Here is a 19433-nt window from a genome sequence, read left to right as displayed (position 1 = left end):
TAATATTTTAAATTATCTAAACTCGACACATGTCATTTTAACATGATTTTTTAATGGCCCGAGTACCTAGAATGATAATATTTGTAACGTTACACACTTGGATGCTTCAAAAAATAGATTAGACACCTATTTGTGAAAAAATAGTATAGTTTGAGCAATTATTTTATAATTAATCTTATATATAACTCTCATTTTTAGGTAAATTAATAAACTAATTAAAATATATAAATAAAATAATATTGTTATAACTTTTAAAATATATATATAAATGAGATAATTATATTATTATTTTGAGTCGAATACTTTTTTTTACCAAAAATTCAAAGATGACTCGACCTTATCGTTAAAATATTTTGATATGATCTAGTTCAGCTCGATTTCGGATGACTGAAACTTGTTTCACAGAATTTTCAGATGACTGAAACTTGTTCCACAGAAATTTCGACAAACAGGATCGTATCATCAACAAAGAATAAGTGGGAAATATATGAGATTAGTTTAGGTGTCTCGAAAGGTTTCCGGCAACCGTGATTACATTCGATTTGAATGGTCTGCACTAATCTTTCCATACAAAGAATGAATATGTACGGTGATAATGGGTCACCTTGACGAACTCCTCTAGTCGGTTGGAAGAATTCAGTTGCAGATACATTTTATAATATCTGTGTCATGACCATAGAGACACATTGCATAATGAGATTACGCAGAGAAGTAGGGATTCTGATGTCTGTCGGTGTGTCATTGATGAAACCTCATTCAAGCCTATTGTATGCTTTCTTTAGGCCTATTTTTATGGCCATCCTACCTTTTCGCCATGTTTTTCACTTCATTGAATGAATCACATCTTGGGTAATAGCTATGTATCTGTGGTGCTTTTAAAGCTCCCATGTCGAAGAATGCATCTCTGGTTTCTTCGTTGGATACTTGCGCGTTTAGTTGTTCGATCTCCTCTACGGGCGGTGATCGAAATTTTCCTCTTGTTGTGAATCTGTAGCTATCGGCGTCAGCGGGGGAGAATAAGTTTTTTTGTAAAAATCAAGCTTCATGGTCGATGATTCCTTCTGGTTGTTACACAAGCTACAATCCGACTGTTTCAGGTATAAGGTGGACCTTGGAAACCTATGTCGATCACCCCTGTGTCATGTATAAAATCTGAAAAAAGACAGCTACCTCTTTGAGCGATTAACGTAACCCCTGATCTTTCAGACGGGTCCAATATGACATTGAAGTCCCATAATTGTCTCCTCTTTGATCCTTGAGGACTAGCATAAACGACTGTAAAGTAAATCCATGAGTCACGCTTACTTGATTGAACCCTTCCATTTATAAATTGGTTTAAAATTGTAGTATTTCTAATGGGGTCACCATGCGATTATAATGTTATGATATTATTTGATTCCAGTTTAAATGGTTTTCTATAACCATATATGATATAAATCTATGTTTCTTCATTTTTTTTATATGCTATATACATATATCATTCATAGTTAAGGGACTCAACTCGAACTTGAAAATCAATCCACTAATTACTAAAAGTTTTGAGTTATTCGAGTTCTATTTTATAATTAGACTCGAAATTGAAACTAGTTTTTTTTGAATTGAGTGAGTAGAAAAATTTACCGGTCGACGCTTACGACATGGGTTGAAAAAGGAATTCGAAACCCTTCTTTTTTTCAATGGTTGTTGAAACTAGGGATGGCAATGGGTCGGGTCGGGTCGGGTCGGGTTTTTGGGCCACCCGACCCGACCCGAGAAGAAAGGGTTTTTCACCCGTGACCCGACCCGACCCGACGAAATTAAGGTTTCACCCGACCCGACCCGACCCGAAATAAAAAAAAAATTATTCAATGAAAACAGTGACTTAATTGAAAAAAATTATATATGGAGGGACATTATTGTAATTATCCCTAAATATATATGATAAAATTATATATATTTTTCGGGTCGGGTCGGGTCGGATTTTTTTCACCCTAAACCCGACCCGACCCGAACAGTACATTTAAAAAAAACCCGACCCGACCCGAACCCGAATTTTTTTAAAAAAAATCCGACCCGATCGGGTCGGGTCAGGTCGGAACCCGTCGGATTCGGGTTGAGTTGCCATCCCTAGTTGAAACCCTCATTCCCTTTTTTTTCCCATTTGATGCCCCCATTACAATATGCTTTGGTAAGTTATACATTGCGACATCTTTTTAGAAAGTTTTACAGTGCGGCACGTTAATAGAAGGCTAAAATAAGGCGCTATCGGTTTTGTTATTGTTTAAATAATAAAACGGGTAAAAAATTACCTAAAATATCATTATTTTTTTAACCTAAAACACCAATTTTTTTTAATATTTCCGGTAAAAATGCCTATCGATAACAAAACCGGTAGCGCCTAATAAAGTTTCCGGTCATTTTTACCAAATCCGGTAAAACGCCCAATAATAACAAAACCGGTAGCGCCTAATAATGTTTCTGGTCATTTTTTTACCGGTTTTGTTATTGAAACAATAACAAAACCGGTAGCGCTTTATTTTAGCCTTATTTTAAGGCTATCGCATGTGAGCATTTTCTTTTTTTCTGTTCTCTGTAATCTGTTGCTTTTGCTGCATGGAGTGTTGCAGTGGTCTTGGGGAGATGGTGACCTTGATGCTGTTGCAGCAGGGTTTGGCGTGGGGTGCTATGGCATGACTGGAGTGACAGGCGTGGAGTGCTGCAGTGGTCACGAGATGGTGGCACAGTGATGGCAGTGGGTGACCAAACCGGGTCGGATATTGGGCTTCAGGTCAACTGGTTGTAACCAGGTCTAGGTTTGGGTTTGTCTGGGTCTAGGTTGTAATCGAGTTGTGTCATTTGGGCTTTGTTGTTGGGCTTGTATGATTGGCTTGCAATAAAATAATAATAATAATAACGGTCCAGGCGAAAATGATTGTCGACAAGTTGGTGTTTCACCTTGTCACTTGCATCTTTTTATAGAACAAATATATATTTTTCACGAATAATTTTGACAAATAATAATTGTTTTACTATGATGTAAGTGTTACAGATAGTATTAATGTATTTGACACAAACATATTTATTTTATTTTATGTCAAACACTGATTAAATAGGAATATTGCTTTGTGTAGACACTAATTTCCGTCCACATTTTTTATTTTATACATATATACACATATATATTATATAGTTTGCAAATTGTTTTTGAAAATACATATATAATATATAGTTTAAAACATTTTTTGAAAATATGTATATTATATAGTTTTTAAAATATTTTTGAAAATTATATAATATATAGTTTTTGAAAACGTTTTTAAAATATATATAATATATACTTTTGAAAACGTTATGAAAACATTTATATAATATATAATTTTTAAAACCATTTTGAAAATATATTTTTTGAAAATTATATAATATATAGTTTTTGAAAACGTTTTAAAATATATATAATATATACTTTTGAAAACGTTATGAAAACATTTATATAATATATAATTTTTAAAAACCATTTTGAAAATATATATAATATATAGTTTTTTTAAAAAACATTTTTAAAATTTATATATTATATGTTTTTGAAAACGTTTATATATATATTATTATTATTTATTTTTATTTTTAATTTATTTATTTCTCATTTATTTTTGTGCAGGGTCCATGTTCAAGAATCCAGTCCAAGTTTGGGCCTGAACTAGCCCAGCAAGGGATTAGGGTTCCCAGTTTTCAGTCACCAAGCAGTCAGGGAGCCAAACGGTCAACAGTGCCAACGGCCGGCCGAGATCCCCGGGACTGACCCATCCCGGGATGACTGGCCACAACAACCACGATCCCGAGATCGTCGAGACTCACAACGGCCGGTGGGGTTTATAAAAACCCACGACCAACACAGTACAGGGGAGGGCGAGAACATCGAAAGCCATAGCCACGGTAAAACCGAGCGAAACCAGAACCCACAGCAAGCAGATAATCATCGGCCAACAAATCAAACCACAAAACTACATCCAGAGTAAACCGAAGAACCATCAACAGTACCCAAAATCTATAGAGACCACCACGGTCAAACAAATCGAAAGCCAACCCACACAGACGAAACTGAGAACAAACGAAACCATACACAACAAAAAATATAAAACCAAAGGCCGAAGCCTCACAGTAGAAAAATCCAAGAAAACCTATACAGCAAGCAAGGCAAAAGGAAAAAACCAGCAGTCACTGTGAAACGGTGAAATAACGACGAAAAGGTAAAACCTTTCGCCTTAGATTTACTCCGATCTAGTGGCTCTTTGGCGGTTTTGAGGACAGATTCGGCTTTGGGGTGACGATAGGAAGCTTCTAGGTGAGTGTGGGTTTCTCGGCCGCCACAAGCGGCAGCCGGAGCGACGGCGGTGCGGCTGAGTGGGCCACCAGACGGTGGCCGGATATCGCCCGAGGAAGGGCTGTTTGAGAGAGTTATCTCTCATTTGAGAGAAGAAGAAGTCTGGAAAATGGAGAGAAATGAATCGAAATGGGCGTTTTTGGCTATTTATATACTGAGGACCATAGTGAAATTACAGGATTTTTAAATCTTCTCCGCCATCCCTCGAACTTTGAATCGTTTTACAATCTGGTCACTGTATGTAATTTGGCCTCTGAATTTTCGATTTATTCAATTCAGTCCCTACTTATATTTTATATGTTTTCTGAATTGGCACCTAACTTTTTATTTCTTCTTTTGTAGTTCATTTTAATACCAATCTAATCCATTAATTTCAATCGATCTCAATTTGACCCTCTAGGTTTTATTTCGTCATTATTATTATTATTTATTGATTTCAAATTTTAATTTTTTTTCCTTTATTCATTTGCTATTTTCTTTTTAAATCATCATTTTTTTATTTTTAAATCTAATTTCTATTTATCATTTTTTTACTTATTGTTTGTTCCTTATTTAATTTTTTTTCTCTCTCTTTTTCTTTTGTTTTCATTTTGATTTTTTTTTATTTGATTTTTTTTCTCTAACATTTTTTATCTTCTTCAGAGAAATTTTAATCGGTCAAAGGTAAGTAACAAGAATCGGATTTTCAAATTTAAATTTAAATTTTTCAATTTTCACAATTAAAGACAACCGGCAAATTAATCGGTACCGAAAGGGCGGTTCAAGGGTGCTAATCCTTCCTTGACCGTAACCGACTCCCGAACTCGATACGTTTCTGGTACAACGCAGATCAGGTAAGATGGTGTCCGACCCACCTAAATTCGATTTAAAGTGGTCGGTGGCGACTCCAACCCAATTCATTTCAAGTCGAAGCCCAATTCCGGGGCCCAACCGAAAGACGGTTACGACACTTTGTATGATTGTAACATTTAAAAGAATCAACTCAATCATAGCAAAATAGGATGAGTGCTAGGGCTGTTCATTCGGTTAAAACCGAATTGAATCGAATTGAATTAACTGAACTTTTTTTTTCTTTAACCATTAACCGAACTGAACTTTTTTTCGAAAATATTAACCGAACCGAATAAATTTCAGTTAATTCGGTTAATTTTCGAATTAACCGAAATTTTTTCAAAATTTTCTAATTTATATAAAAATTAAATGTTTTTAATTCAAAAAAAGTTTATAATTAATTTAAATAATATATAATTATAAAATAAAAATTTCAGATAAATTTTTTAATTAATTAATTTTGATTTAGGTTTAAAAGTTATTAGATCTTAAATTATTAATTGGGTTTTAAATGGTTTGGGCTTAGCCCATATGTTATATATAATATTTTTAATATTTTTAATTTAAAAAAAGTTTATAATTAATTTAAATAATATATAATTATAAAATAAAAATTTTATATAAATTTTTTAATTAATTAATATTGATTTAGGTTTAAAAGTTATTGGATCTTAAATTATTAATTGAGTTTTAAATGGTTTAGGCTGAGCTCATATGTTATATATAATATATTTAAAATTTAAAATTTAATTTCGGTTAATTTGATTAATTAACCGAATTCGAACCGAATTAACCGTTAATCGAATTCTAATTTTTTTTAACCGTTAACCGATAGAACTAATTCGATAACCGAACCAAATTAACCGAATTAATTCAGTTCGGTCAATTAACCGAATTAATTCGGTTATTTGAACACCCCTAATGAGTGCTACACTATTTTATGTTATTCATTTCGCAATGTCTCGAAGAGGCTTTAGACTCCTATGTTTATATATGACTTATGCATGAAAGTTGAGTGAAACTTGTTCCCAGATGAAATCCAAACTTGTGTAAATGCACACACACGATGTCTGATATACTATTTTAAATTATACTACGTATTTTAACTTAGTTTATTTTATATAAAAAATTATAATAAAATAATAGTTTATTTAAATTTAAAAAAATATATAAGTTAAATTTAATTTAAAACCACAAATCTTTATCCAAGATATTGGATTCAATTCTAGAACTATCTATCTAACCTAATATTTGGTTTGAATTGAGTTATCCCTTCCTCGCAAAAAAAAAAACATTAATTTTAATTAATTAAATTGAATAGATGATTATTTAAGTAATTGCAAGCTTACTTATATAATAGCGTGGTTTCATTAGAAAATAATATTTATTCTAATAAATAAGTAAAAATTCAAAATCCCAAAAAGTCTAGGTTTTCTTCTTTCGAATCTATTTCTATAAAATCTCAAATTCCTTGTAGCATTGTCAACTCGCTTGTTTCATTTTCGAAGAAAATCAGCCGCCCAGTATGTCTTTGAGACCGAGCACTAGAACTGAGGTACGTCGTAACCGCTACAAGGTGGCGGTTGACGCGGAGGAAGGCCGCCGTAGAAGAGAAGACAACATGGTGGAGATCCGAAAAAGCAAGCGCGAAGAGAGTTTACAGAAGAAGCGTCGTGAAGGCCTCCAAGCTCAACAATTGTCCGCTTCTCTTCAGTCTTCAAACGTCGAGAAAAAAGTAAACCACAATCGCTTAAGCAAAACTTTCAATTTATCCTTTTTCCTATGAAATTTAATTGATTTAGGGTTTTTCTTATTGCAGTTAGAGAGTCTTCCTTCGATGGTTGCCGGCGTTTGGTCCGATGACGGCGCGGCACAGCTAGAAGCAACAACTCAGTTCCGTAAATTGCTTTCAATTGGTAATTTTTCTTACATTTCTTTCTTCTTCTTTTTTCATCATTCTTTAACTTAGTTTATACAAATAAACTTGGCTTTTTAATTTAATAAACAGAGCGAGGTCCCCCAATTGAAGAAGTGATACAGTCTGGCGTCGTTCCTCGCTTTGTGGAGTTCCTTGTGAGGGAAGATTTCCCACAGCTTCAGGTATAAGTTCTTGAATTCTAATAACGATTTTTTGGGTTTAGTTCTTTGCTATAATTTGTAATACAATGTAAAAACTTGTATTTTATGGCTGCTTGAGCACTTACAAACGCGGCTTCTTTATTGCTTATGTCCATTTCTTGGCGGTTTAATTATATGATATTATTGGTTTATTTGGGGAACTTGTAGTTTGAGGCTGCTTGGGCGCTAACAAATATTGCTTCTGGAACATCTGAGAATACAAAGGTAGTTATTGATCATGGGGCTGTTCCTATATTTGTAAAGCTTCTTGGTTCCCCAAGTGATGATGTTCGAGAGCAGGTATAATCTTTAAAGTTTTAGCCTTTGAATTAAGTTTGAGACTTGTGATTCTGGGATTATTGTTGTTTTAACTAATAATGGCGATAAGTGATGTGTTTGTAAATATTTAGGCTGTGTGGGCATTGGGGAATGTTGCTGGAGATTCCCCTAGATGCCGTGATCTTGTTCTTAGTCAGGGAGCTTTGATACCACTGTTAGCGCAGTTGAATGAACACTCAAAGTTGTCAATGCTGAGAAATGCGACCTGGACATTATCAAATTTCTGCAGGGGCAAGCCGCAGCCTCCATTTGATCAGGTTTTCATCTTGTTTTGTGCATTGTTATTTAGTACTCCTCCCCTTTATTTTGCGTCTTTAATTGAGCTTTTAAATGTTGGATATCTGTTGGCTAGGTGAGGCCCGCTCTTCCTGCGCTTGAACGCCTCATTCATTCAAATGATGAAGAAGTTCTCGCTGATGCCTGTTGGGCTCTATCGTATCTGTCTGATGGAACAAATGATAAAATTCAAGCTGTGATTGAGGCAGGAGTTTGCCCACGACTTGTTGAGCTCTTACAGTGAGTATAACACCTAAAAACATCTTTGGGCCCTCTTATTTATTTTTCTGTGGAATGTGGACCATATGTTTATACACGTATGTATTTTTTGCAGTAATCCCTCTCCTTCAGTGCTCATTCCTGCTCTCCGTACAGTTGGAAATATTGTGACTGGAGATGATTTACAGACTCAGGCACAGTTTAAGATTCTGCTTCATTCTTAATTTTTGGTTTACTTCAGTTGGTTTTTACCCTATGTCGTTGACTTTATGGCCTTCATTTTCAGTGTATGATTGACCATGGTGCATTAACTTGCCTTGTGAGCTTGTTGACCCATAACCATAAAAAGAGCATAAAAAAAGAGGCTTGCTGGACCATCTCAAACATTACAGCAGGAAACAAGGAACAGATTCAGGTGAGTAATCATGGCAATATGTGTTTCAAGCGTGTTTCTTTTCACTGTTTGAAGTTGTCCACTATGCTATGCTTACCATTATATTAAAATTGTTCCAGGCTGTTATCAATGCTGGGATAACAGTTCCCCTGGTTAGCCTACTTCAAAATGCTGAATTTGATATAAAGAAAGAAGCAGCCTGGGCGATTTCAAATGCCACCTCTGGTGGTACTCATGATCAAATCAAGTATGTTATTTGTCCATCTATTTTCTGATGTCAATTTCTTCGTTTCATTCTTATTGAACTAGGGGTTTAGTCATTCTTGTTATGTGAACATGTAGGTATCTGGTCAGTCAAGGATGCATAAGACCTTTGTGCGATCTCCTTGCATGCCCTGACCCAAGAATCATAACAGTCTGTCTAGAAGGGTTGGAGAACATTCTGAAGGTCGGTGAAGCTGAGAAGGCTGCTAGTGGCGGAGAGGTTAATGATTGTGCCCAGTTGATAGAAGATGCCGAGGGATTAGAAAAGATTGAAAACCTACAGAGTCACGATAATAACGAGATCTATGAGAAAGCAGTCAAGATTCTCGAGACTTACTGGCTGGAGGAGGATGAAGAGACACTGCCTCCCGGTGATGGTAGTCAGCAGAATTTCCAGTTTGGAGGAAATGATGTTAAGGTTCCATCTGGTGGATTCAACTTCAGTTGAAGGTTTGTGTACTTTTCGCGGATCTAACCCCAAACTCAAGGGTTGTTTATCTACTTGTGTGCTGAAGTTATCCATTAATTCTACAGCAGGTTTTCAGCTGGTAGGATGAAGCAAGCAGTTTGTAATGGGGCGACGATTGATACTTGGGTGGTCAAAAGTTTGGTCGAGTTTGGTCGGACACCTCGTGTGTCCAGTTATCTAGTTGGTCCAGTTTCACTGTGGTGAACAATGTGCCACTGCTGTGAGACCAAGAAATTACAGGTCAAGTGGTACAACCTATTAATGCCATGGAGGTTCCTTCGGTGGTTGCGTTGTGTTTGTGTCGTGTCTGAATTTGTTTCGGTTTTAGATGGTCGTTATCTGCTGTCACATGAAATAGGGTTTGAATACTGAAGTATTGAAGAACCTCATTTTATTATCTTTTATTTGCCAGAAAAATTAAAGAAATTAGCAGTATCATCTTCATGTGTGTATTTGTTTATCTACGGAAATATTGAACATCGTTGAATATTTGTTTTACGTTAAATCAATGCTTAAACACATAAAAGAACAAAACCGTCATATTGATTGAACCGGAAATGATATCAGTTTCGGTGGGTTTAAATATGAATATGATACTTATGATAAATGCGTCATTTTATCATGTTTAATTATCTAATATTTTGTATTTAATGAAGTATTGATTTTATTTGTTACATATTGTCTCACTCTATTTCGTCAATGTTACATGAAATTGATTGTCTTTGTGTCGCAGGTAAAGAAAATATTTTTTAAAAGTTTATTCAATAATAATTACATATTAAGTTGTAACAAAATTATATGTAAATCGTATTGGATATAGAGATGGGCATGAGACCTGAATCCGACAGGTTTCGATCGACCCTATCAGGTCGGATTTTTTTAAAAAAACATTCGTGTTCGGGACGGATCCCAAGCAGCAGCCCTACAGATTCCAGTCGGTTTTAACGGTGCTGAATAACGGCCACGAGAAGCTTAAATCGTGGAAGGTTTTCGTTGGGTTTAATAACAACGAGTACTTGGTTTCGGCGTCGAATGCTGTTTTGGCTGATGGGACGAGTTTGCCTGCCAATGTTGGGAACGGTACCGTTTTCTCCGGGTATCCGATGACTGATCTGAAAATGGCGATTGAGACTGCCGGTGATTTGAATCAGATTCAAGTTCAAGTCAAGCTTCTTGGGACTCAGTTTGGAGTTAAGCCTCCCAATGTGCCTTTGCCTGAAACTATTCTGCTTGCCAATGATGGGTTTATTTGTCCTAATCCTTCTATGCATTGCACATTCTATTGTCTACTGAATCTCTACTCCATCATCATCGCTGAGTTTTTGTCTTTGTTGGTTAAATCCTGGAAACGGCACTGCTCACTCAAATTGAAGCGATCTGCTCAGTTCTTGGTAAATGGTTGACTTCTTTATAAGAAAAAGTTGAATTGAATAAAGATATCACTGAAAAGGTTTTTAAAGAGAATTCTAAAAAAGACTCAAACGACATTCTACATAAATAGTCTTAAGAATGATTCAAATGAACTTCTAGAGAAACGATTCTAAGAATGACAAAATAGTTTCTCAAAATAGATTTTATAGGCATACTCATGAGAGGTAAATCAAAATTTATCATATTTATGAAATGATGAAATGTATGATGAAAAGATGTAAATTTATGTGTAAGAGCCGTCTTTATTCTCTTCCTAATTCGACTGTCTTCGTAATCTGTCATGCTACACTACATTCTTGTGAATCTCTACTTATCAACGGGTGCATCTTACTCCAGTAAATTTTGGCACTTGAGCAACTTCAAAGATCTCATACGGATTTTCCACCCATGTTCATTCATTGTTTTCCAACCCCTGAATACAGTTTTTCTTCTTACGCCCATTAGCACGAGCATGAAAAAATTTAGAACTTCGGTCTCCTCCTTTAAGCCAAACCACACGTGATCTTTGACGCAAAAAGGTCTCCTCTTATCAAAGAGAGCTCTAGGTTCCTTTTTAGCCTCAGTCAGCAATCCAATGGAGTTGTCAGACACAAGCATAGCTCCGAGAGTAGGCACCAATCTTGTAAGTTTCGATTCCCTTTTCTTGGCTTCTCTTCTTCAGTTTTTCTACCACCCATTCAATCTTGGTCTCATAGCTTGTCTTTTCCAAGGCCAAACATTGAGTTAAGGTCCATTCATCATGCACTGTTTTCACACATTCATCCTCCACCGCCCAACACAAATCAAATTTAAAATAGTCTCCCCTTCTGCTGTGGAAATTTGACATACTACCTCTTTGAGTGTTAGGAACAATGCATGCGTGATCAGACGTGTGACAATTTCAGTGGTGATGATCCATTCTTTGAAGAGGTTTAATCATGCAGAGTTTGCAATGAATTTGTCCAACATCTCTCTAATATGATTGGAAGCTTGCCCTCCATACGACCAAGTGAACCATCCTAAATTCGGCCTTAGATCCCACAAGTTGCAGTTTATGAGGGAATTTCAAAATTTATCCATGTCCACTTGTGGTCTTCTATGGCCCCCAGCCTTTTCGTTAGCGTAAAACACTTCATTGAAATCTCCCCCGACCAGCCACATTAGAGACGAAGAACCTTTCAATCTGTTCAGCATGGTCCATCTTAACTCTTTGCGTGCTCTTTCACAATACCCATAGAATCCCGTTGATCTCCACATCAAACTGTATGTTCAAGTATCCCAGGAGATTCACCTGCACATCATCCTTCCATAATAAAAGCATCCCTACACATTGCTCATTCCATTCAACAGAAAAACACCCATACATACATGATACTAAAGCGGTGCTTCAACCACTCGATTTTATTTTTCCGTAACCTAGTATCACAAAGGAAAATCATACTTGGGTCATTTAGCGAGATAAATCTCTTCCAGAAAAGTGACCCCTTCTTCCTTGTTTGTGTTGTCCCATCAGACTTCAGCATTGACTCTATATAGCCCAGCTTCTTAAAAAACTCAGACCTACCATATGAGAGATAAACCTCGTATCTTCTGAAAATTAGCTTGCTTCAACCAAGGGTCTGTTTGGGAAGAACCAGTAGACACCTCATCCATGGTGAGACCAAAACCTTCATTGATTGACATATTTTACATCATTCTGATCATTACCGTCATGATACCTGCCTACCCAACTTCATATCTTCTCCTTTTTTTCCCTTTTGGTTGATCTACTCTTTTTGTTTCTCTCTCTCTCTTTTCCGAATCCTATACCACTGAAAAACATGACCTCCCTCTATTCGACTTCTTTGATGTGAACCGCCACTGTGATCCTGCATAGAAAACCAAACCAATGCATTAGTCCGGAAGAGATGGACCTTACCTCGCCATGGTACACGGTCGTGAACTTCGTAAGACACTCCATATCCAAGGAGTTCTCCCAACATTCGAGTGAAAGTGTGGGGGCCAATTTTAATGAAATGGGTTTTTTACTAGTGAATAATCGTGAACCTCTAGAGCCATGAAAGACCAACAAAGATGACTGGTAAACCACTTGACCTGGATTGGATCGAAGACCAGAAAACAAAACCAAAACCAGAAATTGAATGGAGACCTAGTGAGAAGTGAGACTTTTCTCTCTACAAAGATGACCTATAAACCACTTGATCTGGATTGGAACGAAGACTAGAAAAAACAAAAAAACAAAAAAACAGAAATTGAATGGAGACGTTGGTTCTTGAGTATTATATTTATTTTATTTTTTATTGATAATATCTTAGTTGATTCTTTTGTAATATCTTGGACGTTCACTAAATTTAACATTTGTAAGTTTGATAACGAAATTGAACCTATTTTCTGTTAGTTGACCAGCATAGAAAATCAATAATAATTGAGGAACCAATAAGGTAATTTACCCAGAAAACAACTAACTGCAAATGATGGTCTTTTTCACTAACAACATTTGTAATATCTGACCGTAAAATCTCGCCAAACATCATGGACACGGCAGAGGTGGGTTCAATTGATAGGCCAATTGTTTGATGTTCATTGAAGTGGATGCAATCTCAATATTAAGAGATTGTTTGATAAAATAAAATGATTAATCGCTGAATGATTCAATGGTCTGAATGATTCAAAAGCTCTGTATGAATTGACTCTGAATGTGATATGTTGTTTGATAATGATTCTGAATGTATAATTTGAATTATGAATATTTTCATTTTTACCATCATAATGATTTATTATATTATAAGATATGATTGTTTAATAAGACAACATGTGAAAAAATAAGTATTATGGTAAAATACCGAGTGCTTAATGATTCATAATGTACTTTAATGCTGAATCATTCAACAGTGTTTTGTTGTTTTATTCATCATAGTCTCCATTCAGAGGTGAGAATCAAACACGCTGAATGCTGAATGATTTCATTCAACAGTAAACAAACAGCCCCTAACATACATTCGATAAGAGTTGCCATTTGCGGCTTAAATGGCCTTCAACATTCCCTCTTCCTTTGAGCTCAAACTCACAAATGGTGTAATTATGAGGCAAGATGTTAAGGTTAATTTCTAACGTTTATTTTAATTCTTAGGTTATTTTTGCTTTCTTGTAATTAGTTTACAGGAATATTTTACAGGAAAAGAAGTATATTTTCCGTTGACCCGTAATTAATTTTCTGTTAAGCCGTAGTTTTCCTTAAACCAAACATTGAAAAACTGTGAAAATGTTTTCCGTAATTAGTTTTCCTGCAAACAAACACACCCTTACTTTTCAAAATTAATTTTGCTTCTAATGTTTTAATTTGTGATCAAAATAGTATTTGTTGGAAAGAATCATTAGTTGATTAACAATCAACATATAATGCTGATGTGATATTTTCGTATGTCACCACTTATCACATTATAACTTTGGATAACGCGGCACATGGCATGTCATCACCTTATGGTGGCGTGGGATGTAACACGTCAATAATTTAACACATGTGAAAATATCACATAACAACTTGCGTTGAATGTTATTCAACTAATAGTTTTCCTCTGACAGGGATCATTTCGATCAAATATTGAAACATTAAAAGCTAAAGTACCCTAAAAACAAAATCGAAACCAAAATGTTCATTCGAACAAATGATACAAACTAATCTTAACAACATACCTAACACTTACCAGTAGTCTTGCATATAGACCACCCAGCTGAAGAGGCCTCTAACTTCGTCTCGTAAGTGATTTTCTCGAGTTTATTCATCGACAAATCGCCTTCAATCACACTGTAAAAGTAAACAAAATTCACCGTCTCGTAAGTTGAAATATCAAATTTTAAATTTTTAGAATTTAGTAATTAAACTAGAAATATGATCAAAGTTGAGTGATAAAAATAACATATTAACCCTTATTCTTTTTTTTTTTTGGGAGAAGACCGATCTAGATTCTACAAACTAGTTGAAGAGCGTTTAGGTAATTAAAAAGCCCAAGATTTTATATTCGAGTTGGGATTTTTCTCTATTAGGTAATAATATAGAAACCCTAAAACAAATAAACAATTCATCTTCCATCTGATCTGAACTGAAGAGAAAAGGGATTTACACATAAACCCCCACAACTTCAAACAACTATAGTTATTCTGAAGGCAGGTAAATTTCTTCTCTTTTTTTTTGTTAAATTTTGTTTTTTTAATCTAAAAGAATATATATATATATATATATATATATATATTTTGGTATTCAGGATTGTTCTTCGATCCGTGGAATTTCGAGAAGTGGAGATGGAAGATTGGGGTACGTTTATTTTGGCCCAAATTTGTTGTTTATAGGCAGGGCTTTGATTCACAAGTGATTTTATTTCCTTTTGTATCTTTCATTATTTATGAACTTGAATGTTGAAAGATTTATTTTCCCTTTTCTTGTTAAGAGGCAAAAATTGATTGGGTTTCTTGAAATTTAGGGCTTTATATGTTTTTTGGCTTTTGGTTTTAACGGGGTTGAGTTGTGATGTTTCAAAGCTGATTGCTTTGAGTAAAAATTTATTGGGAAATTGGCTCTGGTGTTGCCAGGTGAAGTAGAGAAATTTAAGCGCTAGAACTATGGTCTATTTCGAATCTTAGTTGAAGTACCTATTGCATTTTGTGATTCTTTCTGTTTTGATCTGCTGCTTGTGATTTTTGTTTTCTTTAACCTTTTTTTGGCTTTCAAAATTGTATGCTATTCTTGCAGAGGAAGAGATTCCGTCTATCCCTACAAAGGCGATACCTAAAAGCAAATGGGACGATGAAGATATCGATGATTCCGATGTCAAGGAATCATGGGAGGATGAAGATGAACCTGAACCTCCTCAGGTATGATGGATCTCCTTGTAACTTGGATTATTTTAACATGGTGTGTGTGGATATGCTTGTTTTATTCTGAAAGTTATTAGTTCTTTTTGGATTGATCCGGATTTGATTTTGATATATGTATCTCCAGGCATTGTTGGATATAAATATTATATAATCTTGGATTAGCAGCCTGTTTTAGAACTTAGATTTGGTAATTCAAGTAGATGGAATGTCTCCTAAAGATGTTATATTGTCTTCTAAACCTGCATCCCTTTTGATAATGGTGTCGCCTACAACAATAGTCGGGACATTGGCCTAATGTTAGTGTTTTTGTATCATACCTAGTGTTACGAACTCATTAGCGTAAATGTTTTACTATGCGTATTGTAACTTAGCTGCTTCCTGTGAACATTCTATTCAATACAATGCGCATTTGTGTTGTATATCTGATAATGGAGTTAAGATTATTTGCTTGTACTCATTGTCTCCTTAATTGGTATCATCAGCCTGTTGCAAAAGCACCAGAAGAGAAGGCCCCCAAAAAGGCTGCAGCTAAAGCTACGGAAAAGAAAGGGAAAACTATTGAAGCAGCCAAGGAAGAGCCCCTTGATCCAGTGGCGGAGAAACTTCGTCAACAAAGGTAGAAAATTTGTATTTTTAACTTCCATTGTTATGACAACGAGGTCTTTCCTTGATCATTGGGGTGGATATTGAAGCAAAATGTGATTCCTAGAACTTAAATTTGTTCACTATTTTGTTGTAGCTTGTTTTCTATATTAGCCGAAGTCTTACTGTTTTTTCTGCAACTATTCGCATACTATTTATTTTGTTTAAGGCACCTTGATCTGACATTTTGCTTTCTTTCGTAGGCTTGTGGAAGAAGCTGATTATAGGTCAACTGCTGAACTTTTTTCCAAGAAAGGTGATGATAAGACACTTGATAATTTTATTCCCAAATCTGAAAGTGACTTTATGGAGTATGCCGATCTTATTTCTCACAAGCTTCGTCCATATGAAGTGAGTTTAATCATCCTTCTTTTCCTTCATTGGGACTGCATTGACGAAGTTCTCATGTCGCCTAAATCCATCCTTTGATGCAGAAAAGTTTCCACTATATTGCCCTACTCAAGGCCATGATGAGATTATCGTTGACTAATTTGAAAGCTGCTGATGTCAAAGATATTGGATCTTCAGTCGCAGCAATCGCGAATGAAAAGCTAAAAGCAGAAAAAGAAGTGACAACTAAAAAGAAGACAGGTAACCGATCCGATGTTCCTTTCATTCTTCTGGCATCTGTTATATTCTTCTGTCAAATTTTCACTTAATTGAGAATTTTAAATCAATTGTGGGAGAAAAAGAAATACTCTTTTTAGGGAAAAGTGGATTCGACTATAGTTACGCAAAGTTACTTCCATGTATAATTGAGCATTATGCTTATAGTGAGGGTAGGTAAATAAATGCCTCTCCTTAATTTCATTATCGGGTAATTGCCGCTTCCGAGTTCCGACATAGGTAAATGCCACTCCCTTCCATAATTTTAAACATTAAACCTAAAGTTCATGAGACACTATGATGCTGCATGATACCCCTATTTGCTTTTGCAAAGGTCATAGTAAGAAAGAACTTCCAACACCCGATGTAGGTGTTCGAGCCCCCAATAATATTACCGTATAGAGAAGCTATGTGCTTTTGTCTAATTCATCTTCTTAACAAATTGTTCTGATTATATATCGTATTATGCTCGTAATCAATTTTAAGTACGACAATTCTCTAACCGTGGTTCTATTTTTTAATTTTCAGGTGGGAAGAAGAAACAGCTCCATGTCGACAAACCAGATGATGATTTGGTTGTTAATGCTTACGATGACGTCGATGATTACGACTTTATGTGATTCCTTTTGGGCAAATGCCAATCTTCTTCTAGTTTTTGCAATACGGATCCTGCGGTTACCGCTGCAGCAATGTAGATGCGGAATCCGGCGGCTCTTTTCGTCTTTTTTTTTCTTTCCAATTCTTGGAGAAATTTAGTTGTTTGATGAACAGCCATCCATAATCTGGATGAATAGTGTTGCATGATGAACCACTAGATTCAACTTTCAGAAACAAATCTAAACAATATCTTAATCCATAAAGTACCAATCTTTTTTTCTCCCATTATGAAATGATAGTGAGGCTTTGAAGCCTAACAAAGCTGGCAGCAAAGAAAGAGTTGATTCCTTACATACCCCACGTCTTTTGCCTTTGAGACATTCCTTATTATTCGTGTACAAATAAAATGCACCTATTGATTCTCCATCTTCTAACGCATTCCATACTTTCCCTCCGGGCTTTCATCCCATTTCCTTCTTCCCCACCATCTCCCTCCGCCTCATGTCGTCGGAGATCGAGGTAAAATTCGTAATTCATCTACGAAACATCCTCCGCATTACGACAGTTTTGACTAACCGCCATGTTTCTTGTGTGCAGAAGCCTCGAATCACCGAGCTCCAAGTCCGAATGGACTGCAACGGTTGCGTTCAGAAGATCAGAAAGGCGCTCCATGGGATTCATGGTAACAAGTGGTTAATATTTGCAAATGATTTTGTTGGACTATTTATGTACAAATTTCAGTTATATATAATTCAATTCAGTTTTATAGTTAAATTCTTAGTACCATGATTTTTTTTTCCAGTAATTTAGATTATATTGCAATACCGGTTACGGATTTTACTGTTTTATTGCTTGAATCATGATTTTTCGGGTTTGTTTATAGGTATTTATGAAGTCTATCCAGATATTGCTCGACAGAAGTTGACAGTCATAGGATGGGCGGATCCGGAGAAGATCGTTAAGGCAATTCGGAAGACTAGGAAGACTGTAACGATTTGTTCGCATTCGGAACCACCCGAAGAGGCTACTCAGCCACCGGAACAACCACCGGAGACAACGAATCCGACTCCATCAGAAACTCAACCGCCAGCTGACGCTTATGCTGCTTCTCCACAACCTGAAGCTGAAACTGCAGAGCCACCGAAAGACCAACCACCTCCAGAGACTCCACAGCCTGAACTGGCACCCGCACCCGCGGATGTGAGTGTCGACCAGCAACCACCGCAACCTTCGGGACCAAAAGACGTAGGAGTTCACGTAATATGTCACCAGCCACCCGATTGCGGATACAGATACGGATACGCTCACAGTTACGGAGGAGGACCCTATGGTACACAATACCCTACTTGTCATAGCCAATGCAGTTTCTATCCTAATGGCCAACCTTTCCACCATCAACCACTGCCGCAATCGCCCGTCGTAACTCACAGCTACAACACGTACAAGCCGTCACCATACGTAACGGAATACGAATACGTCCGTTCGCCGCCGCGACACTCGCATTACAGTAGGATCGATCATTACAGAGACGGGTATTATAGTAATTACAGCTATGCCAGCAGCAGCAACGGCAACGGAAATATTTCGTCGATGTTTAGCGACGAAAATCCGAATGCATGTAGCATAATGTAGAAAGTTAATAAAGAATATTGATACGACATGCGCAGAAAAAGAGAGAAAAATAGAAAGAAAATTGGAGATGATGAAGGAGAGGTATAGATTCCATGCTTGTAAGTGCTGGAAGAATCGATTCTGCAATCCACTTGTGAGAGGTATTATTTGTTATCAAAGGATCATTTACGTGTGAAAAATGAATGTGCTCAAGATGTTATTGTTACGCTCAGGGTTTCAAATCACGGTCCGAAAATGTGTTTTCGTCCACGAAATAGGGCTAAAATATTATACATTAGAGGGCTAAAATAAAAATTATTTGTGCATGTCTAAATATCTTCAATTGATTGGAGCACCAAATATGAAAGGTTTCCCTTTAAATGGGGGCTACTAAGGATTTAATTGAACTAATAAAATTTTGAAGT

General features: G+C 36.0%; 3 protein-coding genes across 4 annotated transcripts; all 3 read left to right on the top strand.

Annotated features, from left to right (window-relative positions):
- The first annotated feature begins 967 nt into the window (after positions 1 to 967).
- On the top strand, positions 968 to 19223 carry LOC120114816 (leucine-rich repeat extensin-like protein 3). Its single transcript, XM_039135599.1, has 4 exons — positions 968 to 979; positions 17701 to 17916; positions 17995 to 18079; positions 18281 to 19223. Exons 2-4 carry the CDS (start codon positions 17899 to 17901, stop codon positions 19027 to 19029), a joined length of 852 nt encoding a protein of 283 aa, XP_038991530.1. The 5' UTR covers positions 968 to 979; positions 17701 to 17898; the 3' UTR covers positions 19030 to 19223.
- On the top strand, positions 6646 to 9708 carry LOC120114802 (importin subunit alpha-2-like). Of its 2 annotated transcripts, none has more exons than XM_039135590.1 (11): positions 6646 to 6926; positions 7011 to 7107; positions 7200 to 7291; positions 7478 to 7609; positions 7720 to 7905; positions 8001 to 8164; positions 8259 to 8337; positions 8430 to 8558; positions 8657 to 8784; positions 8880 to 9251; positions 9339 to 9708. In XM_039135590.1, exons 1-10 carry the CDS (start codon positions 6717 to 6719, stop codon positions 9247 to 9249), a joined length of 1587 nt encoding a protein of 528 aa, XP_038991521.1. In that variant the 5' UTR covers positions 6646 to 6716; the 3' UTR covers positions 9250 to 9251; positions 9339 to 9708. The 2 variants fall into 2 exon arrangements, with proteins under 2 accessions (XP_038991521.1, XP_038991513.1); XM_039135582.1 differs by having other exon boundaries at positions 6647 to 6926; positions 9336 to 9708.
- Positions 14710 to 17680, top strand: LOC120114826 (eukaryotic translation initiation factor 3 subunit J-like). The gene is made up of 7 exons (XM_039135609.1): positions 14710 to 14844; positions 14943 to 14992; positions 15428 to 15549; positions 16035 to 16168; positions 16398 to 16545; positions 16629 to 16785; positions 17329 to 17680. The coding sequence occupies exons 2-7, from the start codon at positions 14980 to 14982 to the stop codon at positions 17418 to 17420; spliced, it is 666 nt and encodes a 221-aa protein (XP_038991540.1). The 5' UTR covers positions 14710 to 14844; positions 14943 to 14979; the 3' UTR covers positions 17421 to 17680.
- Positions 19224 to 19433: the final 210 nt, after the last annotated feature.

Source organism: Hibiscus syriacus, unplaced genomic scaffold (assembly GCF_006381635.1).
Source record: "Hibiscus syriacus cultivar Baekdansim isolate YM2019G1 unplaced genomic scaffold, ASM638163v2 tig00000778_pilon, whole genome shotgun sequence".
Classification (NCBI taxonomy): Eukaryota; Viridiplantae; Streptophyta; class Magnoliopsida; order Malvales; family Malvaceae; genus Hibiscus; species Hibiscus syriacus.
Note: the sequence above shows the minus strand (reverse complement) of the source record. Positions and strands in the feature narration are given on the sequence as shown.